At 39.4% G+C, this 16,396-nt stretch overlaps 1 protein-coding gene across 2 annotated transcripts in view; it reads right to left on the reverse strand.

The window, feature by feature from the left end:
- The window catches only part of CORIN (corin, serine peptidase), a 168,710-nt gene that overhangs the window by 128,978 nt on the left and 23,336 nt on the right, over positions 1-16,396 (reverse strand). For both annotated transcript variants that reach the window (XM_050896226.1, XM_050896225.1), the window contains exon 3: positions 10,547-10,999. In XM_050896226.1, the coding sequence (XP_050752183.1) occupies positions 10,547-10,999 (453 nt within the window). The remainder of the gene's footprint in view (positions 1-10,546; positions 11,000-16,396) is intronic.

Here is a 16,396-nt window from a genome sequence, read left to right on the forward strand (position 1 = left end):
ATATGTTGCAGAACATGATACACAACTTCCTGGGCCCTTTCATTATTCTGAGGGGCTGCTACTGACTCTCCTGTCTCTACCACTGGAATCTTCTTTTCAGCATCATATTTTTAAAATATTCACTGGTGGCCTAATTCTGTTTCTAACACTAGAGTCCAAATGCTTCTGTTCACAGACAAGCCTAGCTATCTACATTAATGGAGTTATTCTTTAGAGTTCCAGTTACACTATTTGATTGTTGTGTGAACAAAGAAGAATGTTGACAAACTTTCACAGCCTGAGCAATTAGAGGTCAAAAACCACCCTGTTTTCTAATGTCTAAAAGGATTAGATTAATATACAGGTGTTCAAGAGCTTAACATAACTATGATGAAGTTTTCTATAACTGTATGTCAGTTCAGGTTGCATTTAAATCTTATGAACATGATGCTTGCAAGTTGCTTGTGCAAACTGATATTTTTAAATCCTCGTACTTCAATTGCTCTTCCCAGAATGGAAAGTCCATTTATTTCTTTCACATAATTCCACTAATAAATACAGACAGCTTCCTTCAATGCTGTCTCTTACAGCTCATTGTTTAATTGCCTATGTTAGAGAGAAATGACAAGTTTCCCCATGAAAATTAGGATAAAATGATCTCAACTACTGTTAAGCAAGCTGTAACGTTAAACTTTTTTCAACCATGCAAAATACTCATGTTCTACTCCCTATGTGCAAATAATTTTTTTTATACCTTATAATCATAGAAATACTGGTCGAAAGAGTCCTCTGGAGGTCTCTAGCCAACTTGCTGCTCCAAGTGAGATTGCCACCAGCACGTTATCATCCATGACTTTGGCTGAGTCTTAGAAACACCCAAGGACAGGGATCCCACAGCCTCTGTGGGCACTACAGTAGGGAGATGGGTTCTACTGCTGCACTACCCATCCGGTGAAAAAGCTTTTCCTAATTTCTAGTCTGAACTTCTGCTACTTTATTTCATTGGAGAGTATCATCAGGATTTTTTAAAGTATCAGTCATACTAAAGGTGAGAAAGACAGATGTTCTGTATGGATTAGTAGCTAAATTAATCTTACACTGTATTGGGCTATTTAACACTTTCTCAAATTCCCATCCCCATAACGATTTCAAATCATTGTTCTTGAATTTCACATGATTGCGAAAGATGACAGTGACTGTAAATCACTTTCTGTTGTAACAATACTTTGACCTTCCAGTTTTTGGACAAGAGTTTAGATCTTATCATTTTATATTAATGATGGCTCTATAACCACACCCAGCTGCACTCTATCTATTATAACCCATAACAGACCATGCAGAAGCATAAAGCAGATCAACTTTAATCAAACATAAAATCACATGCTGCTACCAGATGTAAGGTATACCTTTGGAAACAGAGTGATCAATCACAATATAGAACAAAACATGTATTAACATCATCTTTTTGTTGAATTAATCACACAAGTAATTTTGAAAATAGTTTCAGAGAAGCTGATGGGTCTGAAAAGAAAGTCAGTGGCTGCAATTCTCAGCCAATTATCTTAAGATATGCCTTGTTTCATTGTTCCCATCCTTGAAAGCTTCATGCCAGGCTAAGCATATGACTTCTTGCCTAGCCTCTTGGTCAGTTCATGGTTCAATTTTGACAACGAACATCTGTTTAAACTACAAGCAAAAAACTGTAAAAAACCATAATGAATGCATAAAAGGCATAAAGCTGAAAAAACTTCTGTTCTTTAAAGTTTTAAAGGTAAACACATCCGTAACTCCAGAAGCACACACACGTCATTTAAAGACTAGAACAAAGCTGACTTCGTAGTTACTTCCAAGGAGGGAATCTCCCACTCTAAAGTCAACCACACTGCTGAAAAGCCAAAGAGTAAACATACATGGAATTGCAAGGGAGGTGTGATAGTTATTCATAGTACTCATTACAGTATTCATCCCAACAGATACTTGAGGTCTGTTAGATATCTTATACAGAACATTGTTTTATCAGACTGCATTTGGACCGATGATGACCTACAAACAAAATAGTTACAATAAGGAGCCATGAATTTATTAAAGGGAATTGAAATCACAAGCTTAGCTAGAGGTAAATGTATGAAAGTGTTAGGAACCTCATTACAATTCTCACACAAGTGTTTGAAGGTTTTGGCAAACTTACAGTTATCCGAGAGCAGCAATGCACCAGGTGATAAAAGCTAGTAAGCTTTTTCTTCCTTATACACCTAAGTTGTAATGAAAAATCTCTCTATATTCTATATATTCTATATAGAGAGTAATGACTTTCAAGAATCTTTTAGATTCCAGCTAATATCTTATATGTCAGAAACTTAATGGTTTCCTTGCCAAGCTATGCCCATGCACCCATATGAAACAGCAACAGTGGAATAGGCAAACTGCTGAAAACCAGGTTCTTGCTATCGAGTTTAGTAAAAATTCGCCGTATGTTTCTCTTGTAAGTCACTAATTTTGCCATGTCAACTGCAAATTTAATTTTAAATTTCTGCTAGAGAAGAAAACCTGAATGGCTCTAGTGATTATTTTGACTAGTGGAAAAAATGCATTTTTTAATGAGGACCGCACTGCCAAAACTTTAGGGCAGCTTTTTTCACTTTGTTCCTCTGAGTGATAATGTAGGTATAGGTGAGATAAAGAAACAGAAGCTACTGCTTAAAGAGAAAACACTTTCAAGCATGAACTCAAGCACCAACAAAATCAAGTTACCATATTAGTCTACTCATGCTTGCATTTGCATGAAAAAACCACAGCTGAGTGGCTAAACTCCTGGCCTGGGATTTAGGAGACCACTGTTTATGTTCTTCTATGCCAACCTGAAAAACAAAAACCCATTTTCCCCTCAGGAGAAAAATCATGTTTTAACAACGTTTTGAAATTTTTTTTGAGGACAAGAATACCCCTGAAGATCTACCATGGGTCTATTGCTGCTATTACTCCTTATATAACTGGGTCTACTCCAACTTGTATGAGTAATCAAACATAAATTGAGCTAGAAGACAAAGTGATTTATTGGATCACTGCTTGAGATACTGGGGATTAGGGAGATGCAAGCCTGTGGCCCAACTTGGGGTGCAGTTACTGGACACCTTAGCTTCAGCAGGAAAAAAAAAGTCTTTAGCATGAGCAGCACAAGGCAGGGGGAGAGAGGCAGGGAATTTCTTGTTTCTGTGCCACACGTGACATATCCCATCCAGCTATCCCCACAGTGGTTCTCATATTGCTCTTTTCTACCAAACAGAAAGCTGGGCCAGACTAGTTCTCTGTAGATTCTAGTAGTGGCAGAACACCAAATACAAATTAAGAAATGCTGGGTAGAGACAAAGAGACTTATTTCATGTATAAATTAAACATAGTTAAATGATAATAGAGAGGATTAGGATAACCTCTAGGCTGAGCAGAGGATTGCAAATAAATTAAATTGCTCAGTTCAAAGACGTACATGAAACATGAAAAGACCCAAGGGTCCTCTGCATAAGAATAATATTTGTTATTTAGGAAAAGAGTAAAAGATGCAAACAAGCAAACATAAACGCTATGCTTTTTGAAATGCTTAACAAGTCCTCTTTTGCAAAGGCACTTTTCCACTTCATTCTTCCAAGCCACCGTTTAGGGCTTGGGCGTTTTTTCACTCTCTTGCACACTTGTGCAAGCACAGGGAGGAGCTGAAGAGGAACCAAATCCACGTTCATTTGGGATGTGTGCCTTTTCCTAGCATTCTGTCAAGTACATTCAGAATAACCTACAGCTGGAAAAGCCATGTCCCTTATTTCTATCCACCCTGCTCTTTACTCAGTTCTTTTCCTAATGAAAGGTCTAGAGGCTCAGTGCTCTCCCTGGACTCCCCGGGACGTGGAGCTGTGCAGCCAGGCCGCCCCTCAGATGAAAGCCTCTCCAGGCCACCTCTTCTACCCCCAGTGCCACCACCCACTCACACACGGGGGTACCTCCCTCTCCTTCGCTGCCGCTTCCCGCCCTCTCGAAGCAGATGAGGCCCGTGCCTGCGTTCCCCTCGCCGTGAGCGCCCTGGGCCCCGCTCCCGTCCCGCCGCGGGGCTCGGTGCCGCCGCCGGCGGCAGCAGTGCCCTCTCGTGGCCGGAGCGCAGCACCCGGGGCGGCGGCGGCGGCGCGGCTGGGAAAGCGGGGCTGAAGCCGATGTTGTTGAGCGGCAACCACCAGCCGCCCGAACCGTTTCGGGCACCAGAGAGACCCGCTGCGGCGTCTGGGGCTGTGCTGAGGAACGGGTCTTGGTCTCTCAGCTCCTCACGGCGTTGGAGCCTGCTGGGGTGGGGGGGGCGATGCCAAGCACAGAAAGGTATGGCAGAAGAGCAAGCTTGGTCATGCTACTTTGCATGTTAGGATCTAAACACTGTCGCAGTTCTCCACTGCAACTTTTTTTGTGAAATGGCAGAGGGGTTACTAGACTGCTAGGAGAGAAGTATGACAGACTTGGCACAGAAAAAAAGGGGTATTAAATATACGTATGCATAAACATCAGTGAGTGGAAGAAACAAAATCAGATACTAATAGCTCTCGTCCCAATGCATATTCCATTAGTTTACAGGATGTTTTTCTAGGAAGAATGTCAACCCTCGCTCGCTCTCCTTCTTCCTGTCTCCCCAAATCAGCAGTATTACAAAACAGGGAGTCTGCTTCATTTGAAATGAAAACATCCCGCTCCATCTCATACACTTGAGATCTCTCTTGGTCAGTCTCCCACCTTACTGCCTAACTGCAGCCTTCTTTTGTTTCAAAGAGAAGAAAGTACCAATAAAATTGTACTCATATTTATCTTGGGAGAACATCCTTTATTCTTTAAGATAATTACTATTTAGTATATGGTTCTTTTTCTGTTAAGCATTGATTGACAGATGAACAGAATATTACTGCATATACTTCTAAATTGCATTAATATACACTACTGAACCTATTGGTTCACCTGAGACTCCCTTCCTGACGCTTTTGCTATCAGAAAACTCTCCAGTGAGCCATCCTAGTGACTTAGGACCATGGCCCATGCCTTCAGAAAACATTTAAACATGAACTCACACAAACTCAAATCCCTCCACAGGAAAAACGTATTCCTTCACTTGCTTTCCAACAGAGAGGTAACACAGGATACATTTAACTCAGAAGCTGGCCTTTGGTAGGTGCCAGCATTATATGTTCAAGAAAAATTCTAAGAATTTTGGGCAAATATAAGGAACAACTACCTAGGAGTATAACAACAACTTCTGGCAACCTAAAATTTTGAGCCCTTACAAGTCAGAGGTTGCAACTGCACTATTGTGTTTAAAAGCCCCCAACAGACCAAACCCATGAAGTTCTCCAAGCATTTTCATACTTTCTGGTTTTCTCATCATCCTGTGACAATGAGTTCCATGTATGTCTCCTTTTTTTGTTTTAACCTACTGTCTGATAACAAAAAAAAAAGGGGGGGGGGGGCACCTACTGATAGAATGAAAAACAGTGAGTAACTGATCCCTGTTCTATTTCTGCAGGACACTCAAAGTGGTATGGATATCTGCCACAACCACTTACTCCTCAGCCAACTGTTTTCCAGGAGGAAAACAGTGCCTTCCTCCTACTTAGTGCCTCCTCACATCTAAGCCATTCCATTTCTCTACTGGTCTGGCTGCCTGCTATTCACCTTTTCCAATTCTACTATTATCTTTCTGAACTTATACACCGATGTAATGAGATTTTCTGTTTTGTTCTTCGCAGACTTCACGACGATACCTAACACCCTGTTTGCCTTCTTGACAGTCATGGAGCCAGAATGCTGTCTGCAGCAAACTGCCAGGTCTTTTTTTTTGGTGGCGAAGCTAGCTGAGAGTCCAGCATTGTATTACATACAGTTAGGGTAGTTCCCCACTCTCCAGCATTCTTTTGCACCTATTGGCACAAAGTCATCTAAACATTTTATCAGTCACTCTCTCCACTATGAGACCTTCATGTGATTCCCAGCTATTCATTTTAGACAGATAATGCCATATTAGCAGAAATGTTGTTACTTGACCATTCACTGCTTTCCCAGATCAGAAAACCCGGTAAGACTCCATCAATAACCTTCTTCGCTGTGGAGCCTAACCATTCATTCTTAGTTTTCCTTTTGTCTTTTAACGAGCAATTAGTCTGTGAGAAGAGCCTCTTTAAGACTTCTCAGTGAAGACTTGTTAACAGCATTTTGAAAAGCCAAGTATATTGTATTAACCAGCATTTTCACTGACTCCCTCAAAGAACTTCCTAATAGACTTGTGAGGCATTGCTTCCCCTTGTAAAATGAAAATAAACTTCTTCATCTCTTCCATATTGTATCATGCATTTCCATTTACCCACTAATCTATTCTTTACTAGAATTTCTGCCAAAGAACCTCCTTCTGCTTCAAGGACTTTTTAAATAATTGATGTCATATGTGCCAAATTTCATTCTTCTCCAGTTAGTAACTCAGCAATGTATTACTTGTGTTATTTTAAAGTCTTGACTGAATACCATATGGTCACAATGTTTATAATTTCTCTTATTAATGTGTTCTAATGTATTTTATTGAAGCTGTGGTTCACCAGTACAGCAAATCCAGTGCTAGGGATACTAACACCAGACCAAAAACATTACAGCCACATGAACGCCAGTTCAAATGTGTTTGGAGAATTTTGTCTGGTTGGTTTTGCACTGGCAGTCTCTATGTTGTATGACATATCATTTGTCTTTTAACACCCTGCATAAAACCAGCATAAAGTCCAAGTTATGCACGCTTACTAAATCAACAGAAATGCATTCACCTGCCCACATTTGAACCAGATGAAACTTGCACTGATGGATGATCTGCTAGTGATCTGCCTGCTTCCATAATGATGGAACATCAGCCTCACGCTTCATTTGGAGATTAATTTCCTTATAAGATATGCCTAAAAAGCTCAAAGCTCCATTTTACATGGGTTCAAAAGTGATTACATAAATTCACGGGAGAACGCTCTTCAGGACTCACTGCAGATCACTGGAATCTGCTGCCATATAATGTTCAAATGTCTCTGTATGCTAGCCCTAGTTTATTCTTCTTTAGGCATGTGCTAATGGTCGCAATTGGATCCAGACACTAAGCAAGAGAGACTTAATTTGATCTACTACCACCATTCCCACATGGTCATTAAGTTTTACTTGTCCCAGAAAACCCTTTTTACTCCAAAAGGCTATTCCAGTCTCACTATTCCAAAACTTATTTATATCTCATCTCCCAGTTATTCCCCATCTCCCTCCACAGAGGGAGAATACATAAGAATTTCCTGTGGACGTCAGACCATGTTCTCTGTTACCTTACAGTTCTCGCCAAGAAGCAAAGCTTAGTGAGAAAGGAGAGATCAAAGAGACCGAGGACAAGTGTAAGGAGTTAATTTGCAAAGGCCAGGACAAGCAAGGTAGTGAGGAGCCCTGCGTACTCATCAAAATCCCCTGCTTTCTAGTCCTCCATGCCTTGAACAGCCATGGGAACACATAGTTATTCTGAGACCAAATTCTTCTGGATCCCAAAATATATATACCTTTTTTATGTATCTACACACAGAATTAAGGCAACATCCACATGAATACAGATAAGCAAAACACCTGAAAGTGGAATTCAAGACTGAGAGGTTATTGATTAGTAACTGTCGAGGTTCAACCCCAGTCAGAAGCCAAGCACCGCACAGCCGCTCCCTCACTCCCCGTCCCCCTCCCCCTGCTCCCCGTGGGATGGGGAAGAGAATGGGGAAAGAAGGCAGAACTCGTGGGTTGAGATAAGAACAGTTTAATAACTAAAGTAAAATATAATACTAACAATAATAATAATGAAATATAATACTTCTACTAATAATAGTAATGAAAAGGAATATAACAAAAAAAAGGGGGGGGGGGGGAACCAGTGATGCACAATGCAATTGCTCACCACCCGCTGACCGATGCCAGAGCTGCGATCCACCCCTCCCGGCCAACTCCCCCCTGTTTATATACTGGGCGTGATGTTCCATGGTATGGAATACCCCTTTGGCTAGTTCAGGTCAGCTGCCCCGGCTGTGCTCCCTCCCAGCTTCTTGCACACCTGCTTGCTGGCAGAGCACGGGAAACTGAAAAGTCCTTGACTTAAGATAAGCGCTACTCAGCAACAACTAAAACATCAGTGTGTTGTCAACATTATTCTCACACTAAATCCAAAACACAGCACTGTACCAGCTACTAAGAAGAGAGTTAACTCTGTCCCAGCTGAAACTAGGACAGTAACGTACTAGCTCCTGATGTATCTGATAGGGGGAGAAAAACCTAACTTGAAGTATCTCGGTTTGGCATGGGGTTTTTTGTTGTTGTTTTTGTTTTTTTAAAGAAACCTGTGGAATTTCAAATCTGTCTTTGAAAATCTTTTGTCCGTTCCTGTTTACACACAAGAAACTACCTCACAATAGAATCCCAAGTAGTCATGCCTACTGAATATACATGCAGTCATACTGCTGTTGAAATGCTGGAATTCACTTACCGGAATAGAGCACATACTTACAAATTTCTTCATAGGCTACAAGTGCGTTTCTATACAATAACAACCCCAAACATTTGAAAGCTTAGAAATCCAGACCTAAGGTTGTCCTGAGCCACTGTAGCACAGTCCCTGTGTCAACGTCCTGGGAGGGAAAGATATCACCTCGCCTACACACACACACACATATTATATCCATCTTGAAAGAGTTCATTCCAACGATAAGGAAAGGGAAAGAAGTTTTACACTGTTTCATCTATATTTCCTGGAATTCCACCTATCTCAAATATGATTATTAGGCAGATGAATACAAATACAAACACAGAATCTGACACAATATATCTATACTGTATCTACCCAGCTACTAAGGCTGCAATGCAAAGATATAATCTTCAAGAATAGGAACAGTTAGGCCCCACAACACATCAAAGATGACCTAGTTAAGAAAATCAGGCAGTATATTGCCCTACAGTTTTGCTCAACATTAATCATCAGGCCACTAACTTTGAGGTGTCCTTTGCTACAGTAGTTATTGAAAATCCTATGGGTTGGAAGTATCTGTAGTGTAGCACGCTATGCTTTTATGCTGTTCCTTGGCGCAGTGATAATCAACCAAGTTACCAAAAGAGGTAAATAAATGAATCACTAATAGGATACAAGTCTGCATTTATATACATTTGTTCTGAATTTGGGATGCAGGGGGGGAAAATAAGAGATAAATCTGTTTAAGAAAAATCATTCAGCAAACAGAACCTACAGAAAGCCTGCACCATTCAAATGCCCTGTGGAGTCACTACAGTCTAGGGGACAGAAGAAAATATTGACAAATCATTGATTCACAGTAAGTTATTATTTTTGAAAACTAATTTATGAGTGAGAAAATAAGTTATCACTGAAAAGCCCTCAAAAGGAATCTGTTCTATATACTAGGTTTTAAAAAAAGAAAGTCTTATTCAATGGTTTTCCCTACTTCTACTTCACTCCAGAAAGAACAAGAAAAAGACATAACAGAGCTGTTTCCCAACTTTTATCTGCCTGTTTGATGATGGGGGGAGGAGTGGGGACAAACTCCTGAAGGAAGAATACTTAAAAAAACCCAGCAGAGCAAAAAATTTCAGATAACTAATATCAGGTCTTGCAACTTAACTGTGCACAGAATCCAATAGAGGAATGACACACAGACCTGCTCCTCAAAATAATTTATAATTCAGTGGCCTTTCAGAAGTGATCACCACTGTCAGATACCATCTCTTCATTTTCATTTTACAGAAATTTCAAAAATACATTTAATAGACTGCCACTTTTAGGTCACTGACTATCTCGGATCAAGAGCAAAGGAATGATATACAGTTCAAGAGAAACAAAATAATTTTAATATGGTACCCTAGTGTTTCAGTTGTTAGCAAAACAGTATCAGGGAACCTTTCACTACCACTGACATGATGAATCAATAAAATTACCATGGCACTGATGAAATGCACCTGCTTTCACAGTCAAAAAAAAAAAACCAATCACAGTTAATTGTTATTATTCTCTCTAGACATTTTGATTATAGTCCTCAGAAATGTCACTGGAATTTTATTGCTACGTAGACAAACTGCTTCAAATTAGAGAAGAATTTATCCATTAACATAGAAAAAGTTGTAACTGTAATTACATCCCAAGTTCAGGAAGGTACTTGCCACATATATAATTTTAACAAAACATAGAAAATTCAATCTACAAACTGAATACAGTCTGCAATAACTCATTTTCAGCCTTGGTAAGCATGCATGATTATCACCAGTTGAAGAATGTATTCTAAGTATTCATACCTCAAAGAATTTACTGCATCATCCTCAACAGGGTCAATCAAATGTTCTGATAAGCAACCAATTGCTTGCAACATGGAATGTGCATGACAAAATAAGTTGTCAAAAGGGACACATTCCTCAGAATTCATGGGAACACATTGGGAAGCATGCCAACAGTATGTTCAGTACTTTTTGAGTCAGAATTATGGAGCCAAATAAAATATAAACTTACTTTTTTTCTGATCCATTTTTTGTGACACAGATGGACGGGTAGGACTCAATACTGGCAGAGTGGTCATCCTCTCTGTGTTGTTAAAGGATGAATCTGTAGACCACAAAGCCGCCTCCTCTGCAGTGGCAAACAGCTGGGTGCTGTCTTCAGAGCCCTCTGCCAAAGCAGCATCATATGTAGGATGAGGATTGAGCACTGTGGCTTGAGTTGTGAGAGCAAATGAATTTTCCTGGAAAGTCTCTCTAAATATATTTGAGTTCTTGTTCATTTGGTCAATGCGGGATGAAGGCGTGGTGGTCCAGGAAGAGGGCCATGTGCTGAGATCCATTGTGGTATCAGTCTTGGAACTGTTTTCAACCATGTTTGGCAAAAGAACATCAGATGTTTCAATGTCACTGTTAACTGTGAGGACCTCACTTCCATTTGAATAAAAGCATGTTTTTTCTAACACCCCTGGAAGAAAGGAAAAACAGCACCAAAATTACCATCACCTGGAAGGACAAGTTTTACCAATTTGTTTTGGAAGGTTAGTAATAAATATAATAGCACAGATTAAAAAAGCAATACTTATTTCAAAGTTAAAATTAAAGAGAACGAAAGTTAAGAATTTCATGTAGCAACAAAATATCAGTAGCACATCAAAACAAAAGCTATGACTACTGTAGGATAGAGAAACATATAAATAGATAAACAAATAAACATTTCCATGAACTAAAAATGTTTTAATCTTACTTGTAGTAGGTCACTGAACTCTTACATGTTTCTAACTATAGAGTGTAATTTCGGGGAGCTCCAACATGCATTCGTTCTATCATAGTATTAACAAGATTGGCAATACTATTTTTTTTCCTCTTTTTAAATTGCATCACCTCTTGTTTTCATAGTACCACCATCTTCAGAAAGCTAATTCTGAAGCTTCAGGGAACCAACACATTTTTAATATATTTTATATTCACTAACATTTAAAATGGAAAGAGGTATTTTTTTCTCTATATAGGATTATGTAATTTAACTACCACTGCTAAATATAGGCCTCTGAGTTCTTTGTCATTCTTCTCTGACACTGGATTTTAAATATATAGTTGTATCCAAAATATTAGGCACTTGCTGTGTTTGGGTTTTTTATTCATTTATTATATCATAGACAAACACAGACTTTGCTGAATTGTATGTGTTAAACAGTTGCAAGTAATTATAGTTCACAAATCAAAACAGCTGCATAACACTAAAGAGATGCATCCCATAAGCATCAGGAAATTCAAACTAAATAGTAAGAGAATCTGTTTTTAACCTGTGACTATTACTGAAATTTTTAATTAATCCAAATAATAAAGAAGGCATCTCAAACATATATAGGACATACAACTTAGTTATCTGTAATAAAAACTACAAATACTAACTCAAAATTTTTAACCAAATATATTAGAGTCATATTTAATGCTAGAAGATAAGCATCACTGTATCACAATATAATAGATTTTTGGTAAATAGCAAAAGCAATTTTTGCCACTAGCTAGTCATGTAAAACAGTTTAACAATCATAATAAACACAGTTTAGCTAGACTTCATTACAAATAATTAAAAGGAATCCCTCAAAACATAAAATCTCCCAACTGTTTTTAAATACCCTGGCAACAACTGATAATTTTAATAGCTTTACTCCTAACAGTGATATTTAAGCACTCCTCTCACATTGTTTCAAGACAATAAAGTAAAAACAAGGGAGTGAAGAATATTTGTCCTTTCAATGATGGGGCACAAATACAACAGCCTTTCCTTAGCCAAAATCCAAAGAAAAGGCCTAAAACATGGCTTCTTCCAGCTGGGCTCTGTGTGGAAAGAAGAGAGTTTTCTGCTTATCCTTTCGTTCAGCTCCTTTTCTGCTCTCTCACCCTTACTGTTAGCTACAGGCCCTCAAGCCAAAAAGAAGCCTGAAGCCTGTTCAGCTTTCACACCTGAAGCGCATTAGCAAGAATTCCTCCTGAACTCAAGGCAAATCACACAGATTTTTCTTTCCACTCTCGTGTGTAAATCGTTTTTTCCTAGGCTTTCATATTGATTTGATCCTTCATTAGCTGCTTGGTACAGATGACTCTTGAGTCCACAGAACACCCACCACCATCTCTCCTGAACTTCATTTTCAGTTCGGTTATTGCGTTTACCAAAATGGCTAGTCGCATGATCACCTCTCAGCCAGGCATCATTCACCCGCCACGACTCCAGGCTCTCTACCTAGCCAAACCCACCGCTCTGCCAACTCCAGGCACCACAGGCAGCCCATACCCACTCGGATATCCTGAGTCCCTTCCCACTGCTGTTACTGAATCCCTCTTCTCACCCCTTCATGCACGCTGCAGCTAGACTAAATCAGTTGACTGGTCTGAAATTCAAGGACTGGGCAGGAGGAAATCTTTATTAATCACAGCTACAAATAACTAACAATGCCAGAAGAACCCAACTTCCAGTTACAGTCTGAAGTGACTTTGGGTTGGAAAGCTTTATAGGTAAGAAGAAAAGAGAACTAGAACAGCTGAGAAGGGGCTATCTTAGCATTTCCTTTTTCATTGAGTAACCTTTAACTATAGCAACTGGAACCAGCAAGAAAAACTTGTAAGATTACTGAAATATAATGGGGTTTAATGAAACGGTTACCATTTGAGATTTACCACATCCTCGTTTATCCAGCCCGGGTTGTTTTGGCTCCAGTGTCACTAACTGTAAGTAAATCTTTGTGTCTAACTTCTACTGGAAGAACCCAGGGGAACTTTACATATATACATGTTAAGGTTTCTGTTTTTCCACTAGTAAATGTTCATAATTCATGGGGATTTGGAGGAATTTACTGCGTGTATTTTACAGAAGCAACTAAAAATCTCCCACCTGCAAATTATTTCAGCAGCGATGTTTTTTTGCTTGAGTCCTCTGGTCAGGCCAAACAGGAAGAATGAATGTGCTCTGGTTTCACAAACAGGGACCAGTAGTAATATGATTTGCTAAAATCTGAGGAATTGTGACTGATCATGCTCAGAAATTGCGCTCACTCATATGTAGCTTTACTTGGATGCTTTGATTCCAAATAAAGCTTTGAATCTCTATGATTCAGAAGCCTACTTTGTTTCAAGTTTCAAACTTCAGTAGTTTCTCTGTAGTTTTCAAAAAGTTAAAATGAGCTTTTTTCCTCCTTTGGAAAACTGCATAATTTTTTTCCATAACTCAAGAATAGCTAGGGGGCTTTTTTTCACATTCTCTCTCCTCCTCCCTAGGCTCATCTCTTCTCCTCCACTCAACACAAAAATAGAAAAAGCCTGGAAAATGCTGGTCCCAAAGAGCTATGAATAATGATTTAAAATTAAAGTAAAAATTATTAGCTATTTATGTATCACTCAGCAGAATAGTAGGCGATACATTACAAGACAGGTAAACTCTTGAAAGAAGTTTAAAAAAACCTTTTTGGTTTAACACAGTGGACCAATAAATACTGTTAAGGAAAATATTGAAGATACCCACTGGATTCTATCCTCTCCCCACTCAGCCTTATTTCATTCTTTTTCTGGAACTACAAATAATAGCTATGTCTATCACTACCCATAAGGTCATTTACTTCTTTCACGGAGATCTCCAAATGCTTGTTTGCTTCTTCAACCCATCTTTCCAACAATAGCATTTTTTGTTCTATTTTCACAGTTTCCTAGTGATAACAACTCCCCTTCTCTTCTTGACAGGTGTACCACACAATGAACATGAACCTCTTCTACACAAAAGGCCTTCCCAATTGTATCATCTCAGCTAACAATGAGTAGTATTAAAATTCTTTTTAACAGGGTTGGTTTTTTTTTCCCCAAAAATGAAATGAGCCTGGGCTCTGGTGCGTATGCCCTTGAGAGAGGTAGGCGTGGACCTCTGTTTGGCATTCCCCACTGGCTACCTCTAGATGACAACTCTGTTTCCACTTAGTATGTGAGGGTTTTGGATTACCTTCCTGAGTCACCTTGTTCTCCTCCCACGTTTTCGTCCTATCCCCTCATCTTCCCAATGCATGGTAGAGAATTCAAGCACTTAATTCCAGGCTAGAGTCCACTCTCTGAGTTAGGCTCCCATTTGCTTTGATTCTCATCCTTTCCCCCCCTAAAAATACTACTGTATATCTTCAATCTTAAATTAAGCTTACTGGAGATTTTTTATAGCCTCAAAAGCCCTGAAGGAGCTATTTAAATTTTAAGATGATACCTAAGAAAACAGTGTGATGCTTTAAAACAATCAATTCTTTTTTAATCTCTTCAGTAATGAGAACTGAATTACTCTCTATCAATGTCTGCTAACAGCCATACAACACATACAGAACATGCATTTTATTCATGTACACATGCGCACTACATCCAACTATTCTTCAGATGTGAGTTCATACAAAGCTGTAGACAGTAAATCATAGAGCTGTGGACAGTAAATCATAAGTCCTACAGTTAATTAGTTGGGAAATAGCTGTAACCATTTTGGATTTGTGCCTCCAGCTACAGCTGGACATGTCCAGATGACAGAAATATGCAGCATGCTGGCCTTCATTGTGTTTGGTACAAAAACGAGGAAATGGCACCAGGCTCATTCGGTTCAAAGCGATGCTTTGCCAACAGTTTTACTAATCATTTTCCAGTTGCTGTTCACTATTGGGGAATTAATGTTTTATTTCAAGATCTGAAATGGACAGCTGTGAGATCTAGGAAATAGTCACACTGTTCAAGCTATTAAATTGAGATTTTGGCAGTGTATACTCTGGGTGATTTCTAGCAGTTCACAGCAGTAAATCTCAGAAAGACCAAGTTTGTTTAAAAAGCTAATGAAACAGAGCAAAGCAGCCTACCAAAGTATGCGTAACGGATGAGGCAGTTACACAGGGAATAAAACACTGGTTCACCACTATAACTAGCCAGCACGTACCCACTGAGATTTCTTTTGCAGAGTCTGTCCCTATGACTCTGCACTCTGAAGAAATGGGCACATCACTGATCATATGGAGGTCCCATAGCATACCAAACAATTGCACATCAGTTGAGCTGCAGTAATAGACTTTATCCTGCTCCTCCTGTCAAGTAAAGACATTACCTTAAACTGCTTACCAGCTGCCCAAGGGGCCAAAAAGGAGGTCAGTTGTAATTTTGGGTTTTGGGGGTTTTTTTGCAACTTAACAGGTGACTTATGCAAATAATGGATCAGTTCCCAGATAAAATGGAACTCAAAGCAGACTTTGTTGAAGGCATCTTTTAAAGAGGCTGCAGAATGAATCCGGGCTCCTAAGGTCCTGTGCAGAAAGGAGATATTTTCCCTTTCATCAACTTCTGGCTTTCAGGCAACAAAGTCTCAGCAAAAATATCAGGGTCATACTAAAGGGCTGGAGGGGAAGACAGTAGCTACTTTTCGTATTAACAGCTGTTGTTGCCTGAAAGTTCCCAGTTACAGTCATAACACTGTGGTCTAATAAAAAAATCTTATCTGATGTCTTCCTTTTTTCCTGTCTCTTGAGCACAATGTGTCATGTAACTAGAAATTTTTATTTATAAAGCTTTTCTTAACCTGAGAAATGAAATGTGACATACACATAATGTCTCTATTGCAATTCAGAAACCAATCCTGAACTCTGTGCCTGTGTTAAACACTCACTTTGCACTGGCTAATGAATAAAGCTCCATGGGCTCCTTGGGAATCAGTTATGCCACACCAGAATCCATGCTTCAGTCACTGTGACCTTCTGTCCATCTGTACTGGGTGGACTGCCAGACTTTCATTATTATTCTCTAGATCACAAAAACAATTCCCCGCTCACCTCAGTGATGCCTCACAGCAGACATTCTGACCTGG

This window comes from Gymnogyps californianus, chromosome 4, assembly GCF_018139145.2.
Source record: "Gymnogyps californianus isolate 813 chromosome 4, ASM1813914v2, whole genome shotgun sequence".
NCBI classification, from domain to species: Eukaryota; Metazoa; Chordata; class Aves; order Accipitriformes; family Cathartidae; genus Gymnogyps; species Gymnogyps californianus.